The following is a 19,362-nucleotide window of genomic DNA, read 5'->3' on the forward strand; positions in this document are numbered from 1 at the left end:
TTGTTTTTTTTTTATTATTATTATTTACGTGTGCATGTGTTTTTTTAACCATTTTGCACCAGGTATCCTTTAGTTCTCATGACAGAAAATTTTTGTGTTATACATTCAAAATTTTATCAAACTATTTTATGTTTATATCACTTAGTATAGCATAATATTGTAATTAATATCTGTTTGGAAGACAACGTTATGTTATGCATCATTTGATAGATGGAAGCCTTGACTTTGTGGTTACAGGTAATGTATAATTAAATATGAGAGAACTGTTAACAAATCCTGGAAGAAAGGATGCGATGGGTGGGTATGTTTTATTTGATAGCTCTGTAATGAAATGGAATTGAAGGCTATAAAAATTATGGTTTGTCTGAGTAGTAGTAATAATAATAGTAACTTACAACTTAATTTCCTGCTTTTCCAAGGGTGGTGGATAAAATTGAAAAGACAAGATGCCCAGAGAAAATGTTAGATATGTCATACTAGGGGAAATTCAAGATTTGTTTATAATATTACCTTGTAGAATTAGGAATTTAAAATTTATATGCTATGGAAATATGGATTATTGATTAATATTTTATGTAAACTAATTGGTATAACATAAACAGAAAGTAGTTTTAATAAAAGTTAGAATGTAAGGTACTAAAATTAGTACCTTGAATTTTTTTTTATTTCAAGCAGATGAGTCTAAGTGTAATGTTTAGGTAACTGTTTCCTCATTTAAGCATATTTCTGTAATTGTACAACATGAAAAATATCCAGAAGCTTAAATTTTGTATTTATATTTGTTTTCAAACAGGTTTCCAATCAAGTCAAGTCGGAGTTTCCCAGTGAAGTGCATTGTTTAGTACAATCAGATAATTCTAACCTACATGAAAGTAAGTTATTTATTTGTTGGACTTGTTAATTACTGATTCTCAAGCTAAATTCTGAAATTCAAATTTGCTATTGATTTTAACAGTTTGTCCACTAGGATCTTGACATCTTTATGCACAGACTCAACTCCAGGACAATACTTAGTTCTGCCACCTCATTCTATCAGGAGCAGTTTGCAAAACAAGAACTTCCTTATCAATGTACTTTAATGCATCTTTCATATCAAATTTTTTTTTTTTTTTAAGTACTGTAACTTTTGTAATCAACATCTGTACTATACTGTTTTTACGAAGGACAAGGCAGATCTGTGAGACATGAGAAGTTTTATTGGCTTAAAAGTCATCAGCAACCACTTTGACCCCCTGAAAGTTTTTTCACCTGTATCTATTGCTGATACCTGATTTAAGTGCTCTGACACTGATTTCTAGTTTTTATTTAACAGAGCCAATGCTCTTTCTTTGTATGATACCTAGAGTGTATCCATAATGGTAACTAGCCTTTGGAATGTGATATTTGTGGATCTTCCACTTGTAATTTTTCACAATTTAAGGTGAATAGTGTTAAAATGTGTATGTGCTTTCAGTGATGTCGAGAAACCCACTTGTTGAGAAATTTATATGCAAAAATGGCTCGTTTGGGTTGAGAAAATATTTTACATAGAAGAGCGAACAAAATATTTTTTCAACCCAAATGAGCCATTTTTGCATATAAAGTGTATGTGCTTTGTAATGTTGTTTTAACATTTTTCATAGTTGGTATGTGCTTGATAACCTTCATTAGGCCTATCTTGTTAACTTACCACCAGCAGACTGGGAGGAATAACAAAAAGATTGACCTCAATGTTTTAACAGAATACATGTCATTGTTTTCAAAAAGCTCTTTTGTGTAAATATAAGAATTAAAAGCAGTGAGGTACCAATATTCACAAATGTTATTTAATGTTAACCAATACAGTAGTTTGCAAAGAGTCTATTTCTCTGTGTTAAATAAAATTGCTCATTTTTGGAAGGTTTTAGTGTAGTAAAAGTACCAGTTATATCAATCATTCTAGATTTTAAATATATTTAAAATCTAGAAATATTGATACAACTGCTACTTTTGTGTTTATAAACTTCTGGGTTTGAAAGTAGCAACTGTACAACAGCATTTGTATCAAGACTGTGAGACAGCTTGCATATTAAGTAAACAAATCGAATTGCAAACTCACGTAAAAGTAATGTGCAGTTTTGTGTGCTATTCAAAATTAATGAGACGTTTACACTTTAAGTTGCACCTGGCTGGCATTTTCAAAATATGATGAAGGGAATTGTTTACTGAAATTTTTGAATACTAACACCTCGTGTATTTATCTTAGTATTTGATACGTGTAATATGTGTTATCAATAGATTGCTAGTGTTTTGAAGTGGAATAAACATGACGTTGTTCTAAGGTCAGGTTTAAGTAAAAAGTACTAAAGCTAGTATATGCTTGAATCTAGGGTAAGTTTAGACATGCTTGAAATTTATTAATTCTTCAGGCCTACTTTTGTCCTTACATTTGTTCTTGGATATTTTTTGATGACAGTAAAATTTGATAAAATTGTTTTTTTTTAAAATTGATTCCAAGGAGGGTCTTTGTCCATTAAAATTGTAGAAAATAACAGAATATAGCAAAATGTCTCTTTGATATATTTTGCATACCATAGACTCGTATCTTTTACTAATATCAAATAAATTATCAACAATATAAATTTATACATTTAAGCACTATAATAAGTATTTCAAAGGAAAAAATATTACTGAGGTAAATGTTTAGATTCTAGAATTTAAGTTTTTTTTTTACAAATTGTCTTTAAAAAGATGTAATGGAGACAACACTTTCAAGTAAATATAAAATGAAAGTAAGGAGTTACTCAGACCAGTGGCATCTGCATGCAAGTATTCATGGTCTGGGTTTTATTCAGCAGAGCCAAATGCTCGTGGTTGTTTGGCACTGCCTGTATTTTATCAAATTTGTTTTGAGCAGTATATAGTGCAACACAAAGAGGCAAAAACATGTTCAAAAATTTTTTTATGTGAAATAATAATCACTTTCTCCAGGAATGCGTTTAGTAATGTTGTAATTTCACAAATAATAGTCTGTGTCAGGTCATCCCCCATAAAATCCTCAAGATAAACATTAGTTTGGATAATGAGAAAGCCTATTATTTTAACCCATGAATGAATGGAAAAGTTTGTTGTGTAAATATTTTTGTAAATACACTGCTGGCCAAAATCTTAAGGCCAATGAACATAAAGAAAAAATATGCATTTTTCATTGTTAGATTTAACCACTTATTTGAGTAAAGCTTCGAAAGATGAAAATAAGAAGAGGGAAAATAAAAAAAATTTAGCATTTAATAGGAGAAATGTGAACACTATGAAATTAGCCTAAATACTGGCTGGTCATAAGTTTAAGACCATACCAAAAAGACCATATCCTTGCCATCCACCCCCAAACATTTTCAGTGGGGTTCAGTTTGGGCGAACACGGTGGATGGTCCAAAATAATCACATTATTTGCCATGAAAAAGTACTTTTTCCTGTGGGCATTGTGGATTGCAGCGTTGTCCTCCTGAAAGATCCAGTCATTTCCACACAAGCGAGGGCTTTCAGTCAATAAGGATGTTCTCTTCAACATGCCAATGTAGCCAGCTGCTGTTTGATGCCCCTGTATAACCTTAAGCTCCATTGTTCCATGTGAGGAGAAAGCACCCCAGATCATGATGGAACCTCCTCCACTATGTCGTGCAGAAAATGTCTCTGGTGGGATATCATTATCATGTCAGTAACATTGGAAGCCATCTGGACCATCCAGGATAATTTTTTTCTCATCAGAGAACAAAACCTTTGTCAATTTTTCTACGCCCCATGTTTGGTGCTTCTCAGCAAAGTTTAACTAAGATGTTTCATGGTGTGGAAGGAGGTGTGGCCTTTGAAGACGTTTACGGTTTTTAAAGCCTTTCTCTCGTAGATGCCGTCTTATTGTTCTTTAGCTGCATTCTGCGTTCCTAAGGGTTTTGATCTTGTTTGGCAATTAGCTGGTATCTTGCCGGACAACCTGTCAAATCTTCCTGCTCAACGCTGGCAAAATTTTTTTGGTCCTACCGCTTGAAATTTTCGTTCCGTATTCCTCAGGGTCTTTTAAGAAATTCGCAACAGCAGTTTTACTCTGCCCAATCTCACCAGCAATGGCACATTGAGAGTGACCTTGCTTTTGCAGCTTAACAATTTTGCCACATTCAAACTCTGTCAACTTTCTAGCCTTTGCCATGTTTTTACCCAATGTAACACAAGAGATGTCAGTGGGAGATGTTGACAACGCTAATGTTTGAATACAAATAACTAAATTTTGTTACGTGTTTACCGATTAACTCTTCGTTTCAGTATGGTCTTAAACTTTTGACCAGCCAGTATTTAGGCTAATTTCATAGTGTTCATATTTTCCCTGTTAAATGCTAAAAAAGTTTTTAATTTTCTTTTTCCCTTTTCTTATTTTCATCTTTCAAAGCTCTACTCAAATCAGAGGTTGAGTCTAACAATGCAAAATGCATATTTTTTCTTTATGTTCATTGGCCTTAAGATTTTGTCCAGCAGTTTGTGTGATATTTGGTACATGGTTTTGTATCAGAATATTCTTATATTCTGGAAGAACAAACTGTAACTTTACTTAGGTGCACTATTGTCAAGCTCAGGTTTCATTGTTAGTTTTACAGATGCTTGTGCAAAATTTTATGGCAACGTTTTTAAGGTGTGTCATGAAATTTTGAAGACAGATTGTTTCTGTTCCATAGGCCTCTAAATAACCAAAATTCACAGTGTTCTTTATATTTGTTTAGTTGTGTTTTTGAAGTTTGTTGTGGTAGCATACTGATAATTGGAAATCTTGGTTATTATTTAATAATTAAAACAAATGGTCTTATTAGTTTTATATATCAAGATCATTTTTATATTTGGTGAACTACATTGGACAACTTTGATTTCATCTAGTTGAGGCAAGATTTAATTAAATGGATGTGAATGGTTTTCCTCTTCAAGTATTTGTAAGCATATCTGTCTAGTTCACACATGATTCGTCTATGTGTTATAATGTTAATGAAAATGATGAGTACTTGTTACAGAATCCATTAAAGAATACTGGTAGTGTGTTTTTCTGTGGTGAGACCCACTTCTCAAAATAGAGGTCAATAGCTTCCAATACAGAAATGTGTTTGTTGTTTTGAGAAGTTAAAGCAGACTTTTGCCAATATCCATTAAAGTTTTTCAAACTATTTTTTAAATGCTACTTTTTTATTGTTGTTATAGAGTCAGGTATCAATTACCCATCCACTAATAATATTGGAAACACCTCAGAAAGAACTGGCTATTGTTCCTCTTCTCAGCAATCAGTTGAGAGGTATCAGTTAGAGGAATTTGAAGGTCTGCAGAATTCAAGCAGAGCACATTCCATGCAAAACTTAAAATCTGAAGAAATTTATCCTCCTGAGTACATGAATATCTTACTCTCCCCTCTGAGGTAAGTCTAATCAGTACTTTATTTCTGTATCATAACACGAATAGAGTGACTGAAATAAAAAAATATATATATATATTTTACACTTAATAAAGTATTTCATGATAAAAATGTTGGGTGTTCAACTGGCGACCTAATGCAGTAATTTTAGACCGTTTATATGATCTTAATATTATCTATGAAGTTAATTTAAATGTTTTTTTTGTTTCTGTTTGTTTTTAACATCAACGTATGTATGTAAATAAACTTGGTATTAAGATATTTATAATTCAGGTTGTAATACTCTTTATTTTAACTTCTTAATTTTGGAAGAAAATATTTGAATAAATTCTAAATTTTCACTTATCATGTGGCACTTCTTCATTCCAAATTGTCCACTTTAGATTTTCTTTTTATCTGTATATGATCTTTTTGTGTTTTTCACAAAGTCCACACTTGTAATATAGACACTGACTGCTAAGCCATAATGTAAACTTGTAGACTTCAGTCTTACTGCTTAACTGACATATGACCAGAAAGCAAATCTGCATGCCCACACCCTCCTATCACATCCTGTTTTCCCCCCAAAATGTCAGTAATGTAACTTTTTGTCATGAAAGTTAAAAAAAGAATCACAAAGTATTGATTCTGTCTAAACTACATTGTTTCCCTATTTTTATAGTGTGCATTTATTTCACTCTAAATTTCAAAACTAGAAAGTGATATTTGGCCGTAATTAGTACCAAAATTGTATATTTTTCAAGGTACATTTGAACCTATTTACAAAGTAGTTAGCCAATTTTATGACTTTTTTATATACATATGAATATATTATGTCATAAGTTGCATATTTGAAATAAATAGGAATTACTATTTGTAATGATAACTTTTCCAAAAATGTATGGTTAAGTTTTGATGAAACTTGAGAGCATAAATTTGAGTAGTTTCAAAAAAATTAATTTTTATTTATAATTTTTATTATTGTTATGCATTTAACTAAAATGTAAAAATTGTTAGGTAAGATAAGAAAACTTAAGAGAAGAAATAACAAATTTACTTTAGATAGCAAGTGCAGATTGTAGGGCTAAGCACAAAGCATGATTTATAATTTGACTATGCTTACTAGAGACTTGATACTCTGATCACATGAAGCTACTCCATTATGATAAGTTGCTTTTGCAATATTTAAGTGCAGCTGTAGAACAATAAATGTATTTTACCTTTAAGATTTGAAAAATGTTAGCTTTGGTTGTAAAAATAAATAGTGTATAATTGCCTAATACAATATGCAGTCATTCTAGAAAGAAAGTGAGTAATTTTAAGTTTTATAATGTTTTTTAACTTTTCATTTCATCCTACACTGTTCTATTTGCTTACGTATATAGTGTTAGGGTAGAGAAATTAATAGGTAAAATAGTTTTTCTGAAAAACTTGCTATTCATTTAGGAGATTTCTAGTAGTTAAATAAATGAAATATGAAAACTAAATTGAAAAGCAATTTAATTATTAATGTGGAAATCATCTTGCACTCAGATTATTCAGCATTAGAGTCAGACCAACACTGTAAATTCATAAATAAATCTTTTGTGTAAATATAAAAATAATTATTTTTAGATGTGACACTGTGATTCATAGAACAACTCTTATTATAACATTTTGTTTCAAGTACAAACTTTAAGCTTGTAGCTTCCTCATCTCTTGACCAATTTGAGATCCACTTATAGTTTTGGACTCAGGAAGTCAAACCTTTTCAATTTACAAATTTGACCATACCCAAGGTCTCATATGTTAACTTACTCTAATTGTGCCTAAAATAATTTAAAATTGAGGGTAGGCTGGTCATGTCCCAATGAGTAATAAATTTGAATTGAGTATATGGGGGCCCATGCTCGGTATTGCTAGTGCACAAAAATAAAGGTAGTAAAAAGGGAAACACAAGTATTGTATATTAATTTACTCCAACTCTGCCTAGAAGAATTTCAAGTGTCTTGGCTGTTGAGGATTCCCTCTTATTTGTTTACAGTATACTTGTAATGTTTATGAAAAACTTACCAAAAGTAAGCATTTACTTTGTACAGTTTCACAGGAACAAAGTACTTCCAAAGCACACCATTTGTATATGTTTCAAATTCAGATGTACATAATATCAAAATTGTATTTGGTACTTGTCCAGTATTTTAAGCAGAGTACAGCATTTCTGATTTACCTTTCATATATATGTATATAAAAAAACCAAGCAACCTGTAATCATAACATTGGTTGATTTAAATTTTGTAGAGAATTTGATATGGAAGAATTTGAAGACACTCCAGTGAAAACACCTGATGCTGACACTTTTGATGGACTTAGTGCTCTTGATCTACTTAATGGAAGCAGTGTTACACCAAGTGTCACACCTATTAAATTTACAAGTATCCAGAAAAAAGATAATATGTGTAAGAAGATTTAAGAATGTTATGCAAATGGCTTAATTTCTCTTATTATAAGTGATTGTTTCTACTTATTAAACTAGTTTTTTTTTTACACAGTGCTAACTCTTTTTGTCATGTAAGTTAAAAAGACAAACAAACCACAAAGTATTGATTCTGTTTAAACTAAATCATTTCCCTGTTTTTATAGTGTATATTTATTTTGCTCTTATATCCAACACTAGAGAGTGATATTGGGCTATAATTAATACCAAAATTATATATTTTTCAAGGTACAGTTCAATTTCCAGTGTTGTTTGAGATAGTATAACAAGCAAAATAATTGAAGTCAAAATTTTGCTCTTATTTCCAAATATCTGTCTTAATTACATTTACTGTAATAAAATGACTACTATCTTATATGTAATTTTTCTGTCCAAAAATGTCAGTGCTGTATTCTTTTTCAGGACAGTTTTATGTAACGTTTAGAAAAACAGCACAATTAATGTAATATTTTTAGCTTGCAGCTCTTGCTTAATAAATTAAAAAGTAAATGTTAAGCGTAATCTCTCATTTGGTTCACAATTAATCACAGAGTTAACTTGGTGTTGGGGAATTCCACCTCTCACCCACATTTGTCCAGGACAAACAATGAAAGGTACAAATTTGTGTTAGTGGTTGTATTTTTGGTTTTGTGATCCTTAGAGCTACTAAATTATTTAAAACATCACTTACCTTGGTCTTTTTCCTCCTTTGTTTCTGTTTTGCAAGGATAGGTTCTCCATCTTTAATCGGTTGGCTGGTTGTTTAATTTGGTGCAGAGTCCGTGCTTTCGCTGTCTGAGCCATCTGTTGAAGAGCTTGAGATGTCTGAGGCTGTTCCTTTGATTGCCTTATTTAACATTTCATTGATCTTTTCATTGGACATGGCTTCTCCTGTTGACCACGTAGCTACCTTGTTCTTTATTCTGCTGGGCATTATTTTGCTAGTCCAATTAAGGACTAAGGGGTTGCCTTTTAGTAAAACTCTGTAATACAAATAGTCATTTATCCTCTCTCGATGCTATACACACTATGTCCTCTCTCCTCTACTGTCCCTCCAACTGACCCTTTCAGGTCCCAGTTTGTACGCTCTCACTCCGCCAAACCTCTTGCTTAAAGCTAGAGGGAAGGCAGCTAGTCGTCACCACCCACTGCTAACTTTTGGGCTACTCTTTGACCAACGAATAGGATATGTATCACTCAGTAATGAGTGGTAAATAAAATGACAAATCGGGCTTTAGCTTTTATTTAATGTTCTTGTTTGAATGGTTTAGAACATTAACATTAAGGTAGTTATAATCTAATGATACATGCTTTTTGAGCAGTTATCCTATGTAATTTATAGTTGTTTGTGACAGAGTTATTATTATTTTTTATTTGTAACTAATAAACTGTTGTATTTTTTTTAACTTTTCCTATAAGGATGTCTTTAATATTGAATCCTTATTATGTTTTTTACCAATATTTTGGAATTGATAGGTTTTCGAAAGCAAACTTAGGATGCTGTTAATCAATTTGTATTGTGCAGGTAACAATAACAAGGAGGAAGTAGACCAGACAGTAATTGAAGGATTAATCCATGCAGCTATATCCAACACATCAAAGCAAGTTACTCCACCTATCTTGCGTAGAGGTAAACGAAGAAAAAATGTATCCTTCAATGTTTTGTTCATTTCAACTTAGCTTAAGTATAGATTATGCAATTCTGTTGATGATATTCTATCCAAATAAGTCTTTATTTTACTGTTGAGATGAAGTTATTATTGAAAACCATCTATCAGACTATACTTTATCCTGTTTTTTATAATCTAACATCCTGTTGAGGTAAAGTGATCATTAAAAACCATTTGTAAGACTATATTTGTATTCTGTCCTTGATAGCTAATCTAGCATCCTCAAATGAACAGTCAGAAAGATGCAAGTTCGTTGTTTGGAGAATATTCTCACTTTCCATTATTAAACACACATTCTGTAACAATGTGTCAGCCAACATTTGGCATCATTACACAGCAGGTGCAGGTGTGTGAATCTTCTACAGCAGGCCCAACTTTGCAGTACTGGAATATTACTTCTGTGGCTACTGATTCAAGTGTAGTTGAAACCAAACCATCTGTGTTAAGTTTACAGAATGAAAAACCTAATTCCCAGTTTCCACTAATAAACCAGACAGTATCATCTGCATATTCAACTAATGTACCTACTGTTACGACTGAGACACCAGCCAAGGAAACTCCTATCAAACAGCTGCCCTTTTCACCATCTCAGGTAAGATAGTAATAGAAAACAGGTAATATATAGCTTACAGAGTTTGTCAGTAGTGACTTCATATATATATTAAACTAATATATGTAAGAAGGTATGTGGTCTAAGTCAGTTCAGTACTGTTAATGCAAGGTGATATGGTTTGGATTGTCTTTTATAAAAGTCTGAATAATTGGCTAGTTCCAATGTACGAGCCAAACTTCTATTCCATGAAAAATACAAGACAAGTCTTGAAGGATTTCTGGAAATGTTTATCTCATTTTTTGCCTTACAGTATTTTAAGTAATTAACACTATCATGTTGGGTCATGGGTCAAAGGCCATATCATTAAGTTTGGTATGAAACTATAGATTTTAATTAAATAATTTATGAAATTTTAAATTTCTTAATTTAAAAGTAAATATTTTTAAAAAACACACCTAAACATCAATTTCTGTGTATCTCGTATGTTGAATGCAGCACTGGTTCAAATTAGATGTAAAAATACAATGTCTATATATTTGTACAAATTAGGAACTGAAATTACCAATATTTAACAGTTAGAATATAAAATTAAAATCTATCTTTTTTTATCTTTTATGGTGAAGTACCACTAATGTACTAAAACATACACAGTGGCCTCTTACTAACCTCATTCGATTTTTGGAAATGCCCCTTGTATCCACTTTATTTTATATATGACATGATTAACCAATCAAAAGCTCAGAATGTCTCACAAATGGTTTCTAAACCATTTTCATATATAATGGCATTGTTTGTTTTTTTTCAAAACAAACCTTTGTGGTGATAAGTTGTCTTTAGCCTGTTCAAATTTCATTTTTCATTTTTGACTGAATACAACTTCATTACTAAACTTGATAAATTATAATGACTCTGTGGTAATGATATAGTAATTTATTATTTTGTTGGTTTTTCAAATATTTGTCTAAAACCTAAAAAAAAATTGTGTTACATCCTTTGTGCAAAATTTCTTAAGGCTTAGCAACCTACAACAAGCAGCAACTAAGTACGAACATCATAATTGGAAGAAATAATTATTTGCTTTATTATTTATTTACTGCTCTATATTGTAAGAAGAATAAATTTGAAATTTTATTTTTAAGTAGTGAAATGTGATTGTATTTTACAAAATACTGGTTCACTGAAACATAGCTAAGACAGGTCACTTTGTAAAAACTAAAGGTTAGTTTTATATTCTTGGATATGGTAACACGAGTACACATGCACTGTGTCATTGTAACTTTTATCTTAGCCAGCAATGACTGTAGGGTTAATATGATAAAAATAATATGAATGTACAATGTGACATTTAAATTATTTAGATTAAACATTTGTATTATAATATGTAGTCATTCCAGAAAGAAAAAGACATAATTTATATATACTTTCTACTCTTTTATGGTGGTTGAGATCGATCATATATGTGGAACATTTACTGAGATTCTGATTTGATAGAGAAAGTAACTGATAAAATTGAAAGTTTTTCTTTAAAAATAATTTATTATTATCTGGAAGTTATAAAGAAATCACATGTGAAATTTAAACATTTTCTTTTGTATAAAAGTATTTTTAATTTTAAAATTAAGGTTGCTCTGCACGTTGGATAGTCATCATTCTGGAAGAAAAAAGTTTACGAAAAATTCTTCAATTAAAAAATCTTAATTAATTCAAAAACCTGAAATTTTGTATATGAAAGTCCTGTAATGTGTACCAATAACTTAAATGTTGTAAACATATGCATACATTGCATCTCAGAAGGCTGGTATGGGTATTAACACTTTTACTAATAAGGCAGAGAACAGCATTTCGACCTTCCTAGGACATCTTTAGGTTAACAGAGAGAGAGTTTGCAACTGACTGTTACCGAGCACGTCTTGGGGACAAAAGTGTAAATGAATAAGGGATTGTGGGGGGTGTTGCAATTGGATGTTAGGTTATTAATTTGTATAGGTGTAAAGGTGTTCCTTTATTTTGGTTTAATTTCAGTTTGAATTGCTGTACAAGTATGGCTTCTTTGATTTTATATTTGTTTCCCTACATAGTATCTGGGTGTTTTCTATGGTTATGTTGTGTTTATTTGATTTGCAGTGTTCAAAAACGTGTGAAAGTGTTTGTTTTTTTTAATCTAGTTTCCATTTTTTTGCTTGTTTCTTCAATATAGAAGTTGTGACAGTTGTTGCATTGTATTTTATAAATAATGTTGGTGATGTGTTTGTCAGTGTAGTTTTTACATAGTATGGCCTTTTGTTTTATACCTGGTTTTGAAAAAATTTGGTGTTTACTGAAATGTTTTGTTATTAGTTTTTCCAGATATTGGTTATTTTTTTTGCTGAAGTCTGGAATACTGGAATATATGGTATGCAGCAGTGTAAGGTTTTGTAGTTTTTATCTTTAGATTTATTATTGTTTGTTTGTTCTTGATTGTATTGTTGATCTAGGTGTATGCATATAATTTTTTCATGGTTGTATGAGGAAATTTGTGGATGTTGATGAAGTGGCATTGCATTTTGTTAATTTTATCAGATGAGCATAGTTTTGTGGCTGTTTACTTGGTTTCTTAATATGTTGAGTTTTTGTTTTGTTTTGTATGTTAAGTTCCTGAGAATGTATAGTCTGGTATGGGTGATTTTTCTATGGATTTCTGTTTTGAATTGTGTATCGGTTCTAGTGATCTTGAGGTTAACAAATGCTATTTGGTTAGTTTTATCCTGTTCACAGGTGAAGTTAATGTTGGGGTGTATAGAGTTAATGGGGTTGAAAAAACTTGAGTGTGTGTTCTGTAGATGTTAATCCAGCAATTGTATTGTCAACATACCTTTATCAGTGTAGTGGTGGGTGTAAGGCTATGCCAACCTATGAATTTATTTAACTACAACCTCGGTAAATATATAGTGTGGGCACTTTCTAAATATGTAACATCAACCGGCTCCTTTTTCAAAGACTCTTATAACTTTAAATATATTCTTAAATTGTAAAGCCTTAATGGCCAGTTTTGATGTCATCTTCCTCTTCACAGAAGACCCCACAACTGAAGCATGCAAGATAGCCTTAGAACTTTATATCCAAGACCCCAACCCATTGGTGCACATCCCCAGCAACCAATTAGCAACCCTTATAAAATTCGCTCTCACCAAAACTAACTTTACGTTCAGTAACCAAAACTACCTACTTATAAATGGCCTAAGTATGGGGAATCCCTTGTCACCAGTTCTAGCCAACATTTTTATGATACAGATTGAATTTCAAGCAATTAATTCAGCTGTTCCGAGATATATTTTTACTTCAAGTGGGTTTCTCATCAAGAATGTGCATACATTATCAAAAAAAAATCATAGTATAATTACTCTCATGGATATCTTATGGTTACAAGCTAGGTGGATTTCACCCAACCTGTAATGAAAGGGTTAAAGGGTTTTATTAAGCTAAAAAAAAATGCCTTTCATCTTTACAGTTGTATAAAAACTAATTCTTTGATGTGTAAATTATATGATTTGATGATAAATATATGCAAATAAAGTAATTATCATGAAGGAAATTATGCTGTCAATTACTTAAAACAATTGAATCATATGATAGAGTATTTAAGTGCAGTTAGTTGTTCTGTAAAAGTACATGTTGAAGTTTATCATATAAAAAACATCCCAATAACTTTGTTAATAATATTTTCAAACTGTCATACTTAAAGTTAATTTAATTATAAATTTTTGTTGAAATAAGAGAATTGAATAATACATTGTATGGAATGTTTAAAACTGTTCACTGAAAAACTAAATTTGATCCAGTTCTTGAACAGTCCCAACATTTCTCATGGTACTAACCTGACATCTACACCGGTGAGCAATAGATCTTCACACGTCAGTCTCCTACAGGATTGTTTGCTTTCACAGGCTCAGCCAGGAAGGTAAAAATCTATCTAGCTTAGAATAGAAAAGATATTATTTTAATAACATCACAGTTGATTTAAGCATGAAGTCTAGGTGCATAACTGCTACATGAATGTAGAATTATTATAAAATGTACAGTTTTTCTTTACATTTTTTGCTGGTGTCTTTATCAAAGTTTAAAGCAATTAGAGAGTAGTGCTGTAACTTTAGGAAGGTACAATATGATTTACTGAAACATTTTAACTGCAACTGTTAAGTCATATAATTTACCACAGAAAGGTAATAGTGTTTTATATATATTTACAATTCAAACTTTTTTTTATTTAATTAATTTAGTCGTCGATCTCTTAATAAAAATATTTAACTGTTACTAAGATGGTGTTTTTAAAGCACAAGGTTTTACCAGAGCATAGTTCCTTACAGAAGTGATCTAAAAACAAAATTTTTAATATATCATTTGGAGCCAAATTTTAGGACACCGTATATTTTAATAGTTGATAATACATATTTCAAGTATGTGTTTTGTTGTATCCTGTATTAAACTTAGATTTATCAAAGGATTTGTTGAGTATATTTACCTTAGTCTCACTTATGGAGTTATATTTTACAAACATCCTACATTTATAATAATGTATAATACTAAAATGCTTTGATAGGTAAGATAAGATATACTGTCATTTAGTTTCTTATTGTGTGTAAGAAAACTACATTTATAAACATAAGGTAGATTTTTCTATTTCTGTGTGTGTATGCAAAATATCTTGTTACCTTATGATGAACAATGCTGTGAAATTACTTTGTGACAGCCTCTTGATGGCTCAGTAATGACTTTGATAACTTGTAATGCTAAAATACAACTTTTGATATCCACAGTGGACAGTTTGCAGCTTTGAGTTTATGTACAGAAAAGAAAATCTTTATTCTCAATAATTTTCAAATTGGATTGTTTTTCCAAAGAATTTGTTTTTTAGAGCAATAATAGACCTAGCTAGATGGCGTTGTATTTTATAAGCTGGTGAAGAAAGCTTCTCGTTAGGGTTGTAAAAATAGTTAAAAGAATTTATTGTACATAGATATGAGCAAAAAACATTTTTGAGATACACTCTAACAAATCTGAAACAATAATCTTAAAGATTCTGTTCATTAAAATTGAACTTTATGTAAATCAAGGCTGAAACAACAGAGTGCAAAGAATACTTAATGTGGTGTTGTATGATTATAAATATCTTATGTCTTCATGATGGAAGTGTGGTGTATTGTACCCAAGATTGGAGTCTTTTCTTGTTAATTACTGATTAGATTTAGGTGATTATATAGGATACACAGCATGACAGATGTTGAAATATGATTGTAACAACCTTACTTTGAGTACTTACGTACATACAATTAGTAAACCCTTTTCAGTTACTTTTTAAAAATCTTTTATAAAAGAAGTTTGAAAATTTACCTATACTTGAGAATAAACTTTTCATGATGTAATGAAACTCAAAATACATTCAAAGTTGGTGTAGTTTAAGGAGAGATTTTATAAAATAGATTGCACTTAAATATAAGTGCAAACTGTTGCTAGTTATTTATATTTACCCTGTCTTTTGAGGCTTTTTTTTAACCATGGGGAACTGGAAAGGAGTGTTCTCTATTAGTAACTACTGGTAATAATAGTCTACTGATAATAGGTTAGGTGTTCTGATAATGTAGCATAATCCCAATCGTGCTTTAGCATAATGGTTGTGAACACTTTCCAGTCATTTGAAGTTAATGTGTCCCTCAATGGTAACTTATAGATAATTGATAGTGTTGACTGGAGAAGTTACTATGAGGATTTTATTTCTTTTACCCCTTTTATGTCTTAACATTTTGAATTCCCAGGAAGCAGGAAAAATTGGGGAACTTTTCAAAATATTAAGCTTTATATTTGATTGATTTATGGTACATTTTACTGAAGGAAGGTTGTACAAACCATATATCAGTGGAGTTAATGTAAGAACTCAATAACCAGGTTCACCAATATTGGACTTGGGAGTAGAAGTAGTGAGAGTACTTGTTACCATCCCTGTGGTAAGGAAGGGACTAGCATGAGAAGCGAAACAGAAGAAATTAGGAGAACTTCCTGTCTTGGATTTTATTTCATTTTAAGAATAGTTTTCAAAGCTGTATCTTTAGACTTTTTGTTGAACTTTAGTCATGTAATGATTAGGTCTATAAAGGCTAGAAATGTATTTTTCTAATTAAGTTTATCAAAATTCTCAGTTCATGAGGATACACACTAAAGCAATTGTTTTCAAAGTGTTTTTTATATTTAAATTTCTAAGTATTCTTTTTTTGTGTTATTAATCTCCAACAAATATTTTATTATTTCTAACTCTCAGTAGCCTCCAAACTCCTAAATTGAGTCGATTCTTAAGAGAATCTATACCTCACACGCCAACACCTTTTAAGGATGCTCTGGCTGAGATAGAAAAAAAAAGTGGGCCCATAAAGCATACAGTGAGTAATTATGTAGACTTATTTTTTACCAAATATAGTGAATTAAGAAAGGTTTTATTATTACTTCCTAGAAGACACTTTTTAACCTTCAAATAACTGACTTTTTATGTAGTTCACTGTCAATAATGTCCACATATATGTCACAGTGAGTTAAGTGATCTTTGTGTTTAAGTGTTACAATGCTCAGTGGAAAGAACTTGGTGAAATACTCATTTGCTGTATAAATAAAACACTGAAAAACATAAGGTTCCCAGCAGTAGTTAATTGGACAAATTGTAGTGTTGATGATATTTGTCTTAACATTTCTTGCATTACTTGTGGTGTAGACTCGCAAACAACCTGGCTGTTAAATGCTTTCAAAAAATGTGTTTTAAACAGCCAAATTAATCCATATAGATCCAACTGTACTTCTAGAATTAAGGTCTTGGGAAAAGCTAAAATATTTATGGATGTAATATTTTAATTTTTATTTTGATGTACTCTTGAGGGGGAAAAACATTTTGATTTACTTTTTATGATTATAGTTTTTTAGTTTTTTTTCACACTTAAATACTTTTTTCAATAAATATCTTAATTAAAAAATTAATTTTAAAATTGTACAAAATTTAATTATAATTATGTCAATTATTTTTGTAAGGAAAGGAAGTTACGTTTTATGTTTCTTATGATGAGAAAATTATTGTATGACTTAAACAGAACATTTTTTTTTAAATAACCAGACCTCTATGATTTTGAGAGAGGTTTTGTTCTAGATAAAATTTTAAGTTTATATTAGCATGTAACTTTATAGCCTTTTTTTTCTCTGTGTGTGTGAGTAAAATACTTTTATAATATAGCCAGTTTATGTGTGTTAACTAGTACCTTTGTTATATACCCGTATGTTTTAATTTAAATAACTAACCCTGCTTCTAAGTTATATCACATAGAATAAACACACACAAGTAACCCAACTTGCTTGTTGGTCAAATAGAATCTACCAGAAAGAATAAAACAGGCTTGTGAATTTAAACTTTGTAAAAAATTGTTGGTTTTAATATTCAATTTTCCATAATTAAACTATGCAGATTTTGAAAATATATTCATTTTTCTATCACATAAGGTTTTATTTCAAATCAGGAAGAAAACAAAAATTGTAACTCAGATCAATGTACATCACAGTGAACATTTTTTATTGTTACGTTTGTTAACAAAAATACAAAGAAACTGAAGAAGAGGGAAGAACACTGATGTCAAATGTGCATCCTTCATGCTTATTTGCTTTGTTAAATTTGTGTTTTTTCATCTCAAAACTATATTGAAGCCTTTCTTATTTGTATTGAATCTGTAGAATCTTGTTTCAATGACAAGCAGTAATCAACCTTCATGCTCATGTTTCACTTTCCCTGATACTTCTTCCCCATTTCCCTGAAGTCTTGACAAAACCTTTCCCCCTTGCTCTTTGATTTTTTAGGCCAAAATCTGGGTCTCAAATTCTCTGACAGATCATTTGGAAAGCCCAAATCATTAAGTTCACCTTTTGTGAAAAATTCTGTTTCACCAGATGTTTCAAGTTGAAAACAGTCCTTGTTATTTTTTCTGTTAACATCAGATTCAGAGTCAGATGAAACTGCATCAAGATTCTCTGGTGGAGTACATACAGGTACATCAGATCCATGAGTAACAGGTTTTATAGCAGATTAAAGTTTTGGATAAGAAACTTTCTTTTTATTTTGAGTGTTGTAGCCTTGTACATTACATGAGCAAAAACAGCAGTCATCTCCATGGTTTCTAGACTTGTACTATACTTTGCATTCCTGAAAGGCAAAGACTTACCTTTAGTCCATTGTCTTAACTCTTAGACACAAATGGTGCAAACTTTCTGTGGAGCCCATTATTTGTCTTATTCCCCAAGCAATGCTTGTTTGACACATTATGTAATGTTTCACCTTTTGTTTCCCTACAACAAATGTACCACAAATAGAATATGCTTGAGTCTCTTACACAACCTTTTGTTGCCTTAGTTATGAATAAATAATATGAAAAAGAAATAATGTTAAAGTGCATACACAAATAATACCATCTGGAAATGAAACATCTGGCCCATTAAACCATTTATGTACTAGTGGTGTGTTTCTCGTGGGTTGTAGAATAATCAATAAGACTCTTCATCACGATTGTTCAAAGGAAATGGATAACCAGCCAGTGGTTGACACCATTTTAAGTGTATCAGTGAAGTGATTCACATATATAAAAGTGCATCTGACATTTTGTGAAAAACCTCTACATGATGGGGAAAAATGAATATTATTTTGTATTCAGCATACAGAACAGAAATTGCTGTAGAACATGCAAAAATTTCAAGAGAATACAACCATTGCAGGCCTGTGTAATTCTATATTGTACTTGTTATGTACAACTGTATGGAAATTGTGAAACTTAATTATTGAAAAAAGAAAGTATTTGTTAGGATGAATAATGTTAAACGTAGTTTGTAACTGACAAAATACAAATACCTTTTGTAAGATACTTCATTGTGTACAGACTTATTTTATGGCAACATGCTTACTGTTTCAGCCTCATTCACCATCACACCAGTTTGAAGATATTCATGAATTAATCAAACAAGAGTCATCCTCTAACCTTAAGTCTCAGTTTAACGATATGCCAGCATTACCTTTTTCCAGTTATTCACTTAATGATAGTGGGTATATTACCGTGAAAAGGAAAGAAGACAAAGAGGTAACTAAAAGTTTTGTCACAGATTTCTTGTTCTGCTTAAATCTGCATATTGGTTCTTTCACTTATTTTTTAATATAACTAACTGGACTCAATTTTAGCATATTATTAAATAAATTGTTTAAAAAGTTGGAAGTGTGTACTATAAGATATTTGATTGTGTGATTTATATGTTGTTGTTTTGT

The 19,362-nt window shown here is 30.9% G+C and overlaps 1 protein-coding gene across 3 annotated transcripts in view; it reads left to right on the top strand.

The window, feature by feature from the left end:
* The window catches only part of LOC143245076 (transcriptional activator Myb-like), a 53,870-nt gene that overhangs the window by 23,567 nt on the left and 10,941 nt on the right, over window positions 1-19,362 (top strand). For 2 of the 3 annotated variants that reach the window (XM_076490900.1, XM_076490902.1), the window contains 8 exons: window positions 794-872; window positions 5,194-5,404; window positions 7,658-7,815; window positions 9,358-9,479; window positions 9,720-10,094; window positions 13,874-13,992; window positions 16,345-16,462; window positions 19,016-19,180. In XM_076490900.1, the coding sequence (XP_076347015.1) occupies window positions 794-872; window positions 5,194-5,404; window positions 7,658-7,815; window positions 9,358-9,479; window positions 9,720-10,094; window positions 13,874-13,992; window positions 16,345-16,462; window positions 19,016-19,180 (1,347 nt within the window). The remainder of the gene's footprint in view (window positions 1-793; window positions 873-5,193; window positions 5,405-7,657; window positions 7,816-9,357; window positions 9,480-9,719; window positions 10,095-13,873; window positions 13,993-16,344; window positions 16,463-19,015; window positions 19,181-19,362) is intronic. The other variant, XM_076490901.1, reaches the window with a different exon arrangement.

The sequence above is a fragment of the Tachypleus tridentatus genome, chromosome 2 (genome assembly GCF_004210375.1).
Source record: "Tachypleus tridentatus isolate NWPU-2018 chromosome 2, ASM421037v1, whole genome shotgun sequence".
Lineage (NCBI taxonomy): Eukaryota > Metazoa > Arthropoda > Merostomata > Xiphosura > Limulidae > Tachypleus > Tachypleus tridentatus.